The 15,866-nt window shown below is 45.6% G+C and overlaps 5 protein-coding genes across 6 annotated transcripts in view; 2 read left to right on the top strand and 3 right to left on the bottom strand.

Annotated features, from left to right (window-relative positions):
• LOC126565624 (NADH dehydrogenase [ubiquinone] iron-sulfur protein 6, mitochondrial) overlaps positions 1 to 15,866 on the bottom strand; it is a 384,330-nt gene that overhangs the window by 242,837 nt on the left and 125,627 nt on the right. The gene's annotated exons all lie outside the window — the stretch shown is intronic.
• Positions 1 to 15,866, bottom strand: part of LOC126565024 (uncharacterized) — a 494,010-nt gene that overhangs the window by 354,661 nt on the left and 123,483 nt on the right. The window lies entirely within an intron of this gene.
• LOC126564579 (probable 26S proteasome non-ATPase regulatory subunit 3) overlaps positions 1 to 15,866 on the bottom strand; it is a 561,792-nt gene that overhangs the window by 456,279 nt on the left and 89,647 nt on the right. The window lies entirely within an intron of this gene.
• LOC126565852 (3,4-dihydroxyphenylacetaldehyde synthase-like) lies at positions 1,075 to 2,855 on the top strand. The gene is made up of 3 exons (XM_050223060.1): positions 1,075 to 1,163; positions 1,276 to 1,510; positions 1,590 to 2,855. The coding sequence occupies exons 1-3, from the start codon at positions 1,075 to 1,077 to the stop codon at positions 2,853 to 2,855; spliced, it is 1,590 nt and encodes a 529-aa protein (XP_050079017.1).
• LOC126564452 (LIM/homeobox protein Lhx3) overlaps positions 9,513 to 15,866 on the top strand; it is a 44,003-nt gene continuing 37,649 nt past the window's right edge. Inside the window, exon 1 of the mRNA XM_050221511.1 lies at positions 9,513 to 9,968. Coding sequence (XP_050077468.1) covers positions 9,521 to 9,968 — 448 coding nt within the window. The 5' untranslated portion in view covers positions 9,513 to 9,520. The remainder of the gene's footprint in view (positions 9,969 to 15,866) is intronic.

The raw sequence follows: 15,866 nt of genomic DNA, 5'->3' as shown, positions 1-15,866 counted from the left end.
CAATCAATTAGCATACAGAGCCTCCCCTAACAATGTCTCGTTTTTACACCATCGACCACCGGGGGGACCGAATCGAGGATAGAAAGTTTTCCGGCAATTCTCGGACACTCGACCTCACTCGACCGGCAGTGGACGAAATGGGAACATTTTAATGAGCGCCGAATTTTATGTGAGCAGTTTTGCTGCTATTATACTTATTATTATTATCATGATAATCGTGAGGATGATGATGATGATGAGGTGGTGTGTTTGGTTCCCTTTCTCGCAACACGCATTTATTGCAGCATATTTCATAACCAGTCAAAAACAGCCACCGCCAACGGCCGGGAATGCCCAATTCTCTTCAGCTCGGTCCAGCGTCCTCCCGCCCAGTGATCCGCAATCGAGCTGACAGGTAGATGACCGGTCAACCTGTCTGGTAACGGTTGGCAAGACAAACTTTGTCTCATTCCCGCTCGTTCGCTGTTGTGCTTGAGTGAGGACGCTCTTCAGAATGCAGACCGAACCGTCCGGGGGATGGGTTAACTTTCTTCCTCCACGAACCACCACCATCACCGGACCCGAACCGGTGGCTCTTCTTCCGGTGTGATGCGACACACGGGCACACACACGCGTGCCCACCGTGGCCACTTGAGTCAGCGGCTTCAGCGACAGTGCCGGCAGGTTGTTGATGTTATCATTATTGTTGTTTGCTGATGTTGCTGGTGCTGCGAAAAGGTATGGGGAAATGTTGAACAACACTTCCAAACCGCGGGTCCTCGTGATCACCGTCATCATGGCGGTATGTGCGTACGTGCTTTGGGGCAGCGATCGACGAAGGAAGGGGTTAAGCATAAATAAGGCTTGCCGTTTCCCGAAGATCCTCAGTCTCCGGTAAGGTACGATCCAGTGCAGACAACGGTGCAAGCAGGCTATCGATCGGGAGAAAAGTGCAATCGTGAGTAATCTCCGGTGATGCGATAGTCACCCTCAGTGTGATCAAGTGTTTCTGTGTGCCTGGGTGTGCAGTGTCCAGTGTAAAGTTGCGTTCCAGAAGTAGTGAGACATTCAAGCGTGAACAAAAGCCCGTTCAGAATGGCAAACATGGACATTAATGAATTTCGTGAGTTTGGGAAAGCCGCTATTGATTTCGTTGCGGACTATCTGGAGAACATCAGGGAAAGGTGCGTTGCAAAGGAGTGTGATCGGGGTGTTTGATCTGTTCTAAGGTCCATTGCAAGTCACTGAATGATATGTGTTTGTGTGTGTGTATGTGTGTGCTTTTTGAATCAACAGGGATGTCCTCCCATCGGTGGAACCGGGCTATCTGCACGATATGCTGCCGGGGAAGTTGCAGAACGAGCCCGAGGATTGGAAAACCATCATGGAGGACTTCAAACGGTGTATACTACCCGGATTAACCCACTGGCAGTCGCCTCATTTTCACGCGTTCTATCCTTCCCAAACTTCCTACTCATCGATCGTGGGCGAAACACTGGCCGCTGGGCTTGGTGTTGTGGGATTCAGTTGGGTAAGGGTGCTATAGATACAAGTTCCAATCATACCATTTACATTACACAACCACTCGGTTTTTGGTGCATTTTCCACAGATCTGCAGTCCCGTTTGTACCGAGCTGGAGGTGATCATGATGAACTGGTTGGGACAGCTACTGAACCTTCCCAAAACCTTCCTGAACTGTGGTGAAGGTAATGGTGGTGGCATCATCCAAGGGTCGGCGAGCGAATCAATACTTGTGGCGGTGTTGGCGGCTCGCGAACAGGCCGTTCGTCGTCTCCGCACTGAGCATCCGGACCTGACGGAGGCCGATATTCGTGGCCGTCTGGTAGCGTACACAAGCGATCAGAGCAACAGTGCCGTTGAGAAGGCAGGCATTCTGGGTGCGATCAAGATGCGATTACTTCCCGCCGACGAAACCAGTATCCTGCGTGGATCCACCTTCATCGAAGCGGTAAAGGAAGACGTTGCCAACGGTCTGTTTCCGGTGATTTGTATCGCTACGCTCGGCACCACCGGTACCTGCGCGTACGACAATCTGGCCGAGATTGGTCCGTATTGTAACGAGCACAACATCTGGCTGCACATCGACGCCGCCTACGCCGGTGCAGCCCTGTGTCTGCCCGAGTACGCTCACATCATGAAGGGTGCGGAGATGGCCGATTCGCTCAACTTTAATCTGCACAAGTGGATGTTCGTTAACTTTGATTGTTGCGCCATGTGGTTTAAGGACGCGAGCTCGGTAACGAAGTCGTTCAGTGTCGATCGGATCTATCTGCAGCACCAGTTCCAGGGACACAGCAAAGCGCCAGACTATCGGCACTGGCAGATCCAGCTCGGCCGTCGTTTCCGCTCGCTGAAGGTGTGGATCACGCTGCGTACGATGGGTGCGGAACAGATACGGAACTTGATTCGCTTCCACATTCAGCTCGCGAACCGTTTCGAGGAGTACGTACGTACTGACGATCGGTTCGAGGTGGTCTGCTCCACGCTGGCGCTTGTCTGCTTCCGACTGAAAGGTGATGATGCGCAGTCCAAACAGTTGCTGGATAACATTACCAAGCGCAAGAAGATCTTCATGATACCGGCCACCTATCAGGGGAAGTTTATTATCCGCTTTATGATCTGCGGTATCGATCCGCAGATGCATGACATCGAGTACGCTTGGGATGAGGTACGAACGCAGGCCGATCTTTTGTTGGGTGTGGATCAGAATAGGAACCAGTTGACGAAGTTGGAAGTCGAACCGGCAAGCAAACAGACCACCGCTGAACCGAAACAGTACGAGAAGAGTTCCGAAATTGGCAAAATTGCAGAAAGTATAACCGGAATTATGATTTCCAATGAAAAGGGAAAGTAAAAAGGGTGGTGCTGTATTACTTGTCCTGTAGTATTAAGAGTTCCTTGCTTTTTAGTTAGTTAAGATCATACCGCCTTTCTGGTGATCATGTCTATTGCGCCATCAGAAAGCTCAACATTTTGTTTGCTAACACAATAAATGTAACCCAAGTTTTGTGTGCATTTAAACGCAAAACTTCGCTCGCTCAACTTCACTGTTTGTACAAGTAGAAGAGGAAAAAAATATTTCTTCTAACATCACGCAATTTTTTGTTGCTTCTGTTTGTTTATTCGTATGTGCCCTGCTGGCTGGCGTCACAATGTGCAACAATTTGTCGTTTGTCAGCGAAACAACGGCAAAACAACTCGCTTTGCTTCAAAAGAAATGTCAAGTGGATGCGCATTTCCCCAAGAGTTTCCCTCCCGTGGCACACGTTTCGCTGCCCGGAGTGGATAATAAATAATAAAACCCACCGAGCCGAAACAGTGAAGCCAAAGTTGGTCCTTCTCATATCGGTTCTTTCTGAACATTGCTTCAACATTCCAAATGATGGACGGAAGGAGCGTCTAAGCCTCACTTCAACAACTACAACAAAAAGTGATCACAGTTGGTGATGGTGTTGTATTTGGTGGGCTAAATGGTGTCTCATTTGTTTTCACCTCAGCAAAACCCATCACTCCCCTCCCCATCAGAGGGTTGAAGCCACCGGCGCTGTACCATACAGGCACAACGTGAACGTGAAAGGAAAATCAAAAACTTTAGCCCACTACTTTAGCCAGGGAGCTGGGGTACTGGGAAGAAAAACTTGCAAATCACCCGTACATTTATCATCCGTCCTATGGCACTACGATTCTCGGAGGAGTTCGAAAGTGGCCGTAAGCGGCCATCTTTGCGCTACTAGAAAGATGAACGTTACTCCCAAAAGAAAAACAACTCTTGACCGAATTCCTCGCACAAAGTGACTGATATCAGTAAATTTGATCCAAACCGGGTCGAATGAAGGATGCTCTAAAATCTAGAATCGGAAACCTCACTCGGATGTTTTTTGGAAGCTTGTTGTTCTCGATAGGACACCCCAAAACGGCATGAGTTATATGCTGTACCACCCGTTCCATGCGCAAATAGTAATCTTTCCACCGGGGTAAGCGGACATAGAATGCTAGAAAAATAAAAGCACAACGTATGAATGTTCTTTCATTTATTTCTTCCCGAACCGTAGGTGCGCCTTCGTTTGTTTCTTCTGGGTGGGTGAGCTCGAAGTAAAAATGATTGAGAACTTCCCGGTTATTCCTTTCCTTTTTCGTGTCTTACTAAAAGCCCTCATACTCCAGGTTCCGCTAAGCTACCGCAGTTGCAAAGGTTGAACTTTTCATAAAACGTGAAACGTGCGCAAACAGTAAGCATTATCCACTCTGCTTGCTGCGGTGTGTGTACGCTTCAGGGCTCGGTAAGCACACGGTCCTGTACGGTCGCCATGCCGATTGACAAAACCCCTTGACTGGTGCAGTTACGGGGGACGGGAACGAGGTTAGCATTTGGGACGACTAAGAAGGAAAAGATGGTGAATGTTTTCTTTCGTCCCAACCCCCTGCATTTACCTGGTTGTGCCCTCGTTCGCACAAAATGTCAACATGGTTCCATTTCCTGAGCAAATAGTTAATGCCGTACAGGGATAACCTTCTGCCGCTCTCGCCCCAAAGTCATCCCCTCGGTGGGGGTTGTGCCGAGCAAAGAAAGGGGGAACAAAACCTCTGTGTTCATGCTTGTTTTTTTTTACCTTTTTCGCTGAAGGGGATATAAGGGGACAAATATCACTGTATCCTTTCTTATTTTACGGTGCAACAAAAAGGGAAAGAACTGTAGTAAACTTAGCTTCCGGCGTAACTGGATAAATGGAATTCTTTAATTCAGATTGACGTGCGAGAGCACTGTTGGGGCGATGGGGCAAGTTTTACTACGAATCGGCATGAAGGTTTAAAGCGGGTTAGTATATTCTAGGGTTGTTTGCATGTTTTATGTAGAAAACATTCTTCCAGATGTTAGATTTACGAAGGTAAATGTTGATTGTTAGAATACCAGGTGTAGGAATATACGTAAAATAAGTGTAACATCACACTACAAGCAATGTTTCTGCCATCGTGCAGAGATTGTGCGCTATCCTCTTCTTCTTTTTGGCTTAACAACCTTCTGGTCACGCCAGCTCTCGAATGGCTTGCTACTAGACTTGCCAATACCACGTAGTTAGATAGGTTTTCCTCTTTACGGGGAGAAGGTATAGATGGGAATTGAACCCCGGCCTGCCGTTTGAAGACCGGTTAAGTTGTGTGCTAAATCACTGCTTTAAAATATGGAAATGATTTCTTTCTATAATAATCTGGTAAAATTATTTCAACAATTGATTCATTTCAGATTCATTTCGGTATAAATTAGTCTGGTATGGTAAACAAAGACGAGAAGCATCTAAATACGAGCATAGGAAACAATTGTCTGCTGTTTATTCTATTAGATCATTACTTTTATCCTTGGCACATTTTATGCCAAAATCCTCTACTTCTTGGCCTGCTCAGGGTTGAGCACGTCGTGTAGACATGGCCAGGTCGCCAATCCGTTTCCAGGAAACTCGGTCTAGGACTCCACTTGATCCAGTCGGTCTGTGTTGAGCCTTGGGGTGGACTGATAGCGCAGCTTATTCACGTTAGCTCCTCTATAGGTCCGTACGTCGATAATATCCTAGAAGTGCCTTCCATCGATGGGAACGTGGTCAATCTTGGAATAGGTCTGCTGTCGTGATCTTCCGGTGTAACTGAAGCGAAGTACGAACTGAAATAAGGTGCTGCAAATGTTCATTTACTTGCCACATTGTTTGTTCCGCTGCTGCAGGTACTTGTTAGTTAAAAGAATGTTTTGAGGACGAACTAAATAACCAACGACTGTCTCCTTCTTTTCGTAATGTGTCCTTCTTTAATACTAAAACCTCGAGAGGTCTTGGCCTGTCATTGTCGTTATCACACTTTAAAAGTTTGTGGTGTACAAAAGAAAAATCTTTTATTGCAGGTTTGATAATAGGAGACATTTAAATTATCGATCAAATAGAATAAGAAATTAAGCTCCAAATCAAACTCTCCTTTGGGTTCTTAATAATTTTTAAGAGTGAGTGCAAAATAAAATCAATCAGATTAATTAATTAATCTGAGAAAATAAAATTAATCTCCAAAATTCTAGAACTCGAGAAATCTCTCAACTCTGATTTCAATGCCTAAAACAGTCTTAAACCGCAGATAAAATATCTCACTAATTTTACGTCAGAATAGGTACTGGAATAGAATATTAATTATTGGTATGTGATGATCCTTACAGAAAATTATGCTTCTCATCCGCTCTACGTGTCCTGCGATTTCACGTCACAAAATCCCTTTTTTCACCAAATTCAGAAATTCTTTCCGTTCTACAGCGGCCTAAAAATCGGCCCAATCGAATTCTGTCCCAATAAACTAAATATTCCATTCTTGAAAACGAATTGACATTTGCTGATACTGTTCTCACACAGTTCGCCACAGCTGGGCCTACAATGAAATGATTGGTTGCTAATGGAAACGTCGAAAGCTCCAGTCCGGTATAAACGCCTGCCATGCAGACTTCCCTCACACGCGTACACACCTAATGATGGCGTCTGATTATCAATCAGCATCCTTCAGCTGGACCGCGTGTACGATGTGATAATGCGTTTCAACGCCCTGTCCCACCCGTACCTGACCCGAACAGTCTAAATTTATCAGTTCAACCGGAACCTTCGTTTCGTGCTTTTCCAACGTTTCGTTGATAGATTTTGGGGCGATGCATCCCGAATTTCTGTTCCGAGCATATACCGACATTCCGATTTGGGTAGTGAAATGTTAAAACGCCACTACCATCGTGCCTTCCAGAACGGCAGCACTTCCAACTCCGGAAACGGACATGGTGAAAGGATAATAGATGCTTCAGTATTATCAGCGACACTTTCAACATCCAACAACATGCGACACAGACGAAGAAGGCTCATGCGTAACGTGTGGAAAAGCATCCACACATTAGCATACCGCGCGCATCTTCCATTCCGGTGCGTGACGATGGTAATGGCGCACGGGGTTCTTTCGCAACCCACAGACCTTCCCCTCGTGCCAATCAGGACATTAAACACACAGAGAGACGCAGACAGATAAAGAACAGATAGGTCCTTTCCTTGCAGAGTCCTTTTACTGGTATGTATTTGTGCGGATGTCATCACACAGCGACAGTGGTGTTGGTATATCGCCCATGGCAACGGGGGTGGAGCTTTTGTGTCGGGGTCGCATTGGTATAGGTGGTGTAGCTGCTATAAACACTACTACTTCTACACCAATTGACGTAGTAGATAGGATAATGGCAAAAACAGGGGGGGGGGAATCTTTTCCACCTTTCTTTCTCACTCTCGCATATCCAAACTTCCAACAAAAGGGATCGAAAAGAACTGAAACGAAATCTCACAGTTTGGCGAAGCCAACCAACGTCACCCGAAGGCAGCGTGCACTGATAACGCACACCACGCTTCTCCCACCTTCTGCAATACCAACCCAAACAACCGCACCAGCGGGTAGCGGGGAACACTGCTGGAAACCCTCCAAAAAATCGAGACCGAAGTTTGCCGAAATGCGCAGCCGTGAAAATTCGACACAACCAGTCTGACGGCGAACTACACACCAGGGGGAAACCCTTCGCACGGAACAAGACGTGACGCACACAAAATGACGGCCCGCTAAATATCGGAGACATTGTTCGTCTTCCTTCGACCGGGCGTAGAATTAGCAGGTCGCGTAACGGTCCGGTACCCGTGTCGTGGTTTTGTGAGGTTAGAATTCGTTTGTCGTAGGACACTCGATCTCGTTTTGGACACGTGCACTACGGGCTGTGTACGAGGTGTAAGCGCACGTAAGAAAGCTGCCAAGAAAGACGTTAACATCATACGCTCCAGACGCTCGCCACCAACCGTCCGCATCCGGGTCTGTTTGCCAATTAGAGGAGCGCTCGCACCGTACGAAACCCTGCGTAATGAAAATGTTTTTTAATTGATAAACTTTTCCCCATTTTACGGACCGTTTCGTGGGCCACTACAATGCCGACGGGAATTCGGTAGAGCTCGACCTACGAGTATCGGCAGCAGGATGCGCTTTCACTTTCGACCATTCGTACACCGTTTTGTTGTTGTGGTTAGGAAACGTTTTCCGTCACGGGATTTGTAGAGCAAAGTTGAAGCGTGTAGAATGTGGGTTTATGGCCGGCCATTTGCATTTGTGGCCGGTGAAAGTGCTCTTTGTACTAAGTACAGCAAATGAAGTGTTAGAATTTGCATACTAATTGCAGTATGGTAATCGTCGCTAGGATTTTCCCTTTTCGAGAGACTACATGTACTTACAGTGAATAACTCGCGATGGAGGGTTATGTTAGGTTAAACCTGTTTTTGAAGAAAACGAAAAAAAAATCATTAGAATGTACTAAAACGAAGACAAGGTGCGTGGAGTCTTTCGCTGAGTACCTATCACTACGAGAACCCCCTATTTAACTCATAATTAGTAGAGACCACCTTCAGTGCATAGCAGAAGCCACATACCAGCAGTCAGCAGCGTAATGACAGCGTGTGTCCTCCACGCGATTAGATTCACCACCTTCACACAAACACAGACGACTTTCCGCAACAGTGGCCTGCTGCGATAGCACACACGGAGACAGTTGAAGCTGAAGCAAAAAAAGAAAGAAGCAAACTGTCCAACATACACAAATTAGAACTACGGGGGTACTTCTAAATCGCTCCAATCAGCTCGTCGACGGGGGTCGTGTCTTCAGACCAAGACGAGGGTGTCCTGGGAAGGGTGTCTCTAAAGTGATAAGCAAGCGCTTCTCCAGTGAACAGCGTCGTAACTGTGTGTGCGCGCGGTTCAGTAGCATTTTTCGTAGACGGCTATACGTCGCGTCGTCTGGTCTCTGTCGCGCGGTTTCGGGCCTCAGTACGTTCTACAAGTGCGTTTCGTGGTTCTGACAACGGTGGTACGGCTTTCGGTGGGTTTGTTGGGCAGCGGCCAAACCCATTTCGCTACACGAGCTAGTGATAACGTAAAAATCCATTGCGTACCGTACGCTGGAAAGTAAACCCCTTTATTCACGCACTTTTCCTGTGCCTCTGTAGAGGCACTACTTTCACCTGTACTACAACGAAATCGGTAAAGTACCCTTCGATGACCGTTATCGAAAACCGAAGAACCGTCGTTGACGTTTAGGAGTGTTCAACACTTTTACTGGCTGCAACTTTGCAACGTGCACGCACTGTCTGCGTACACCGACGCAATCTTCGACCAGTGCAATCTAGTCACCGATGGTTTACGGTTGGGTGCAGATGGTCTGAGCGAATATTACTCGCTGTGAAACGTTTTTTGACAGTTTTGCGGTAGTGTTTTGAAAGGATTTTTAATTGCGTTTATTCATAGTTTTATGCATTGAATTGCTATGTTTTGTGATATAAATCTAGTTAAGTGAAAGTTTTCTAAACAATGTGTAAAGTGCTCTAACTTCAATCGATAGTAGTGTGTACGCCGGTGGTTGTTTAAAGTGTTCTCACTAGAATTTCGCTATACGGTGTTGTGAAATATCGATTCACTGGTTGTCAAAACGAATCGCCAATGTCCGTGTGTGTGTCTTCCGCCGGTGGGACACTCGGTGTCGATGCGATGTCACTTTCACAGATGGCGTTGCCCTCCTCGATGATGTTACCGTTGGCACATTCATCCTCCTCCATCGGTACACACTCATCGTTGCTGAGTCAATCGATGGCCAATGGACAAACAAGCCTGGGCACGATCGGCGCCCTAGACGGTAGCTCTTCAGTGGGAGGATCATCCAGAGCCCTGCATCACAGCAACAACACCACCACCGGCAACAGCAACACCACCAGCAACGGGCACGTCAGTCTCAACGGAAGTCTTACCGGACTGCCGGCCCTGCACGGACACGGTGCGCTCGATGGGCAAAGCTCCACCATCGGCGCCGGCCTGTCCGGGGATCTTGGGGATCATCATCCAAATCCCGAAATGCTATTGGCACTGATATCACGTAACAAGGCTCTCGAAGGTAAGTTTAGGAGGCTCATCCACGATAGCCTGTCATAAACAACACGGAATCCGATGCGCTATAGTCTAGCCGACCGGTCACTCTATAAGCACCTTACACTAAGCGGGGCCATAAAAATCAATACCCACCATTGGGATCCTCAAATCAAAGCTTACCAAAACCATGCGTAACTTCCAAACGAGGGGAAGCGTTATGGGGGGGGGGGGGGGGGGGGGGCAGTTTGGAGCAGCAGTGCCACAAAGATATGGTTTGGTTGATTTGGGTGGGTTCTCCCCATTTCTGTCCGAAAAACAGGGCAACGTTTGGGCAACGGTACGGGGAAATCGCATTCCTCCCTCGAAAACGTTCGATTATCTTTAGCTAGCCATCGCCATTGCGAGGAACAGATACGCGAACCCCGATGGCGATGCCGGTGATATCGGTGCTCCCAGTGACATATACAAGACAGTTCTACTTGTCCAAACTTCAATCCTCAGATCTATCGGCATGTGTGCTGTCGAGTGTCTTTTTACGTACAATTGCCGACTTCCGACATTGATGGGAAGAGCTCGTATCGATAAGCGTTCGAAAGTGGTGCGTTTGACATATTTTTAGGCGCAAGGTGCACTAGATCCCTTGTTTTGTAATTTTGATAGAAAAATATGCCATGTAATAAGTGACAGTAAAACGCTCTCTGTGTAGAACATCCGATCTAACCTTCTCTGTTCCACAGTGAACTTAGATCGTTGCGAATATATCGCCCAAATCTTCCAACCCGACCCGATAATCCCGGGCCCGGGTAAATAAGCGTCAGCGCTACTCCAATATGTTTGTCTATTTACACTAGATAACATTTGCGCCCGTAGAACATTGTCGCAAAGGAAGAGCGAAAGAAGAAAAGATGCGCAATGCAATCCAACGGCACATGCGCGCGTCTTTCTTTGCCCAACCTTGCTAGACTCACGGATTACACGACCCGGATTCCACTTCAGCACTACGCCAACGTGGTTGTGGATTTGGTGTATCGAGAGCTGTACAAACAAAATAATAGTATCCAGCGTAGGGTTTTGAGCCGTCGTTCAAGTACACCGCGTACCAACCAGCCAACCTTGAACACTTGTAGTTGGGTTTGTTTGCAGCAATAGTAACACGGTCGTTTGCTGTACCGATTCCACCAGATCATTGGCCGTATTTGGTGGTTATTTTGGTGTTCTTCTCGCATCAACTACATCGGCTGTTCCCGGAGTTCCGGAACGACAACGACACCGTCACCATTGTGTATCTCTATCTAACTGCTACTACAAGCTTTGGTACGCATCGTTTAACTGAACAACCATATCAGGGCACCGGTGTACTGATCGCTGGGAACAGATATTCCACTACAGTAAATGTTGTAAGATAAGTAAAAAGTGTCGTTCCACCTTCATCGATTTTATCGTACCCGGTTTGCTCTTTCTCCTTCTCTCTCTCATCGCTCTACACACATCAGGAGCAAAAAAAGTTGCTGATAGCTATCTGATCGTATTTTCCGCTTTTACCTTCCAATATCACTAACTACTGAAAATAGGTGTTTCAGGCGTATAGCGTAAACATAGTAACTACCGAATAGTTTTAATAGCTTAAACTCTTTTTCCGAATAAAAAATAAGCTCTTCAGGCTGTAATTTTAGTTTTATCTTTGACACACACTCAAGTAGTATTGCCAGATATCCCATTCGTTACGCTCCACACAGAACTTCTTAAACATGACTTATTATGATATGAGATGTAGAACAAGGCTGTGTATTGAACTATAGGAGATAGATTAGCATAGGAGCTTAGCTATAAGCAAAAGCGTAAGCATAATTCTATTAGTGTGAGGAATAAAATAAGTAGTTGCAAAATACGTTTTAAAAAAGAAATGCTACGTTTTGCCAGAGCTATTTTCGCTACAGATTAATTTCTAGGTAAGCTAAGTATGCATCTGTCACTTCCAAAGAGTTTCCCAAAAGCTCAAAAAATCTATGCTTTTCCTTTCGATGTTATCGCCGGTAACGACGGTTGCCAGAGCAGAACGTGTCCAACCACACTGATAACAGTTGCTATAAAGGTCACATCAGTAACATGTTTTTTTACCAGCGATCTAAAGAAACGTGCCTACTTTCACGTTTGAAGCAGATCGTACGATAAAGACCACCATCGAAGACATAACATTGATCGTATCACAGTGTATGTAGATTGCTGACCATTGCTTCTTGAAATGCCAGAATAAAAATTCGACCAGAACCCAGACTGACTAAATTGTCCTCCAGTATTTTTCGAGAGCCCGTAGGACTGACTGTTCAATCACGTTGTATCAGCAAGTCTAGTAAAATCATTCGATGGCCGGCGCGACCTAGTGGACGTTAAGCCAAGAATAGGAAGAATATTTCTCAAGACGTATTCAGTCCATTTGAAATATTCAGATTAGTCTTGTGCAAGTCTAAATTTTACTAGTCTTGTGCTTAGTGTGCTTGTATTTTTTTATAATAAGGCCAATAAAGGTGTTGTTTGATTCACAACCCACCAAATAGATTCAGAAATCATTAAGATACAATAGGATCATTTTGATCAAGTTTTAAGCATTAAAGCAGTATATTCATGAGTAAATTTGCAGGCTACTGCACCATACGCAGCACTGACTACACAGCTACAGATACAGCTTAGTAGAGTCGAGGACAACTACTTCGCCCTCTTGAGGTTGCAGATCTAAAGAAGAAAAGGAAGAACTCAGAGTTTCTCATGGTCTCTCAGTTCGCATGCTTTTAAACTCGCCACTGGTTAGACATATTCAGATATTCATCAAGCATTAATCGTAATAGTTCGTCCAGTTTTTAATACCTATACGTGTTATCAACTTCACTGAATATATTTCGGCGCAACACGTATCTTCAACAATAGCAATACGACTCACTGACATAACGCTTGCAATACGTCAGTTGATCGCCTTAATTTCATTTGGTTTTGTTCTTTGGTAGCAGAGCAAAACCTACGACAATCAAAATTCGCTAGCGCATGCCATTTCAGCTAGAAACCGCCGTCATAAATTTTCATTCCAAGCGAATGTAGCATAGGAGCTCCACCATGCATTAGAATGAGCGACTGGCAGGCTCAACATCCTCAAGCGTCTTAATGCTTCTTTGGGTAATGAAGGTCATAAAGTTAAGTTTTCGACTAAATAGTACAAAACATTGTTGGCTGCTGCATTAATCTTGTTCAGTTTTACTTCAAAAAAAGAGAAAGTAAATGGCATTCTCGGAGAGGTCTACATTCACCCAGGCCAAAGGTTATCAGTTACTCGCGTGCCAGTTTTGATGATCTAGCTTTTACAGCAATAAAAGTGGATTTCAAATCAAGCGTCAAAATTCTAGTACGACCTTATCTCCGGAAGTGTTCAACAGTATTGTTAGCTTAAACCATCAACCAATGAATGGTTCTTCCTGCTAAGGTTACCCCGATAGAATGGCAACTTTGGTACATCCGTGAAGCCACCATCATTACACAACATTTACCAAAACAGTATGTTTTCTGTTATGCGATTGCAATAACTATTTCGCCGGCGACAGCGCGATCGACTCGTACCTGTTTTTTTCGACTGCCTGTGCTTGATGTGATTTAGCCACCGTAGTTCGACGTCGATACTACAATGTTCAACTTCTGAGAACATGGTCTGCAGCGCCATCTTGCCTGCTTGTGTGGCGTCTATCAGATAACATGCCAACCGTTTGATGGATGGGATCTACCAACACTAATTGATGTCCCGGAACCGTCACCGCGAGTCCGGCATCACGGAAAGGTGTCGAGCAATAGCGGCAATGTCGCGGCAGTTTGCCGAAGTACACTGATCCTGCTGCCAAGATGCTATCGGTGAGGCAATACACCTGCCGTGAATTAGAATGCCACAATGGTTCTTCCGATAAGCAACAGGCCACTGTCAAAGGCAGTTGGCCCAAATCGGTGCAGTTGGTGGCTCGTGGCGCCCTGGCACGCTTGACAAGCAAACCGTTGTCTAGATTGATCTCTATTTTCTCCAGTTGTCCACATACGTTTCGGGGCAGCACAGATCGTCGAGCAATCAAATTGATGGATGTTTCAAACTATCCCCGCGTACAAAGGCACACCACGTGCCATTCCATCCTGTACCGTATCATACCGGTGACTTGCTTATGATTTTGGTGAAATATTCAATTGGATCATAATGAAATGGACACTCAGTGGTTGACGGGTGTCCCCTTTCGGGGTATCTAGAGGCACTTCATTCGAAACTGATGCGTTTTAAAGCCCTGCAGAGTGATGTTTAATCTCGATAATTTGGTGAAATGTGCTTCATCCGAAAAGTGCACTCAGGATGGACGATAAATTGGATGTAGAGTTCCTTCCTGTCCTATCTCGTCTACCTCTGGATGCCTATCGGAGGCATGATTGGTCACAGTTGTCGTACTAGTGTTTGCTCTGCAATCATCGGAAGCTAATAAAATTCATTGAAAAGAATTTTTCCTATTCCCTCACCAGCTCCCGTTTTTGACAGGCGTAGACTGTTTGGGACCACAGTTTCAAAGCGCCACTAGCCACGGAATTAGGTCGATGAGACACCTAATCAGTAAGAGGGCAATACACATCGGCTGCCAGATTGATGAGACGTCTCGGGCGATATCAGATGAAAGTATTAATTATGTTTTCTGATTTATTGCCCAATTGTTCACTTGAACGGTGTTATCAGTGTTTACGGCAGGGGTTTTGCTTTATTTACACCAACAGCAATCGTCTTAGATAGTGTATTCGATTGACAGTTTATAAATGAAACGATTGATTAAACTGCCAAGTATGGCTGGACGTTAAAGAAGATTCAATTAGCATTTCAAAGTTTCTCGTGTGATAACAATTTAATTTTCTATTGTCTACCAATCGTGCGTGTATTTTTAGACATGGAAAATCATATTTATACTTATTAATTATTATGTAAATATACTAAAAACAGATAATAATTTAAGCTAGCCAAAACGGCAGTGTCCGTAGGGCAGTTTAGACCCAACTAATCCCATCGGTCTTATCGGTGGTAGGCACGAGTAACAGGGCTAACCTGGGCATTTGACATGGCCTACGAACTCGTCTCGATTCGCAATCGAAACGTCGTCTACACCGTAGACCATTAATCCTACCTTCCCAAACAGAAAAACCAGTCACCGATAAGCAACCACCGACTAATCCACTTGATCCTCAATGTTCTTTTTTCCTTATGCCAACAAAAATAGCCAACAAGCCTAGGTACGTTGAACGAAAAGCTTGAGGTAAGCTTGAGAATAATAGCAAAAAAAACTGTACTTACTAACCGATCAGGTTTCGATTTTCAATCGGAAACTGGAAAACATCACAGTCGAGCTAAAAACAATCGACAAACCAACGCACTTTACCGCATCGTGAAGGTGCGGCCACGTGCGAGACCACTGCATTCACTTGGTTCTTTTTCCGGTAACAACCACTGCACCAATAATTACAACACGATCAACAATCCTCTGGAGAGAGAGAGAGACCGATAGTTCCACATGTAGCTCCTTTTTCGAACGCAAAAATCAACATCAGCCGTCTCGTTCCAACAAGAATTCACGCACTCGACCTTTTCCCCAGGGCGGGAAAGCAAAAAATCGAACGTCCATGAAGGAAGGAAAAATCGTCTACACGTGGCACCGTGGACGAGTGTGGACGTGCGTTCAGTCGCCAGAGGGGCACACTTTCCGGCATTCATCACCGGAAAGCCACAACCCTCTAATTGAATGTGTGAAAATGGTTGTTTAAATAGTTTTCCCTCCAAGGCACAGTTGCACTTGGTTCTTTTTTGAACCAAGCAATCTTTTCGCACATCGATACGTTTTCTATCGTTGCTGTCGTTTTGTGAAAAATTGCT

This window comes from Anopheles maculipalpis, chromosome 3RL, assembly GCF_943734695.1.
Source record: "Anopheles maculipalpis chromosome 3RL, idAnoMacuDA_375_x, whole genome shotgun sequence".
Lineage (NCBI taxonomy): Eukaryota > Metazoa > Arthropoda > Insecta > Diptera > Culicidae > Anopheles > Anopheles maculipalpis.
This window is presented reverse-complemented; position numbering and strand designations above follow the sequence as displayed.

Bases quoted from the DNA above. Each gene is read 5' to 3' on its own strand.
- LOC126565852 (XM_050223060.1), top strand. From the start codon at position 1,075: ATGGCAAACATGGACATTAATGAATTTCGTGAGTTTGGGAAAGCCGCT. The intron at 1,164-1,275 runs GTGCGTTGCAAA...TTGAATCAACAG, and splicing joins CTGGAGAACATCAGGGAAAG to GGATGTCCTCCCATCGGTGG. The intron at 1,511-1,589 runs GTAAGGGTGCTA...CATTTTCCACAG, and splicing joins GTGTTGTGGGATTCAGTTGG to ATCTGCAGTCCCGTTTGTAC.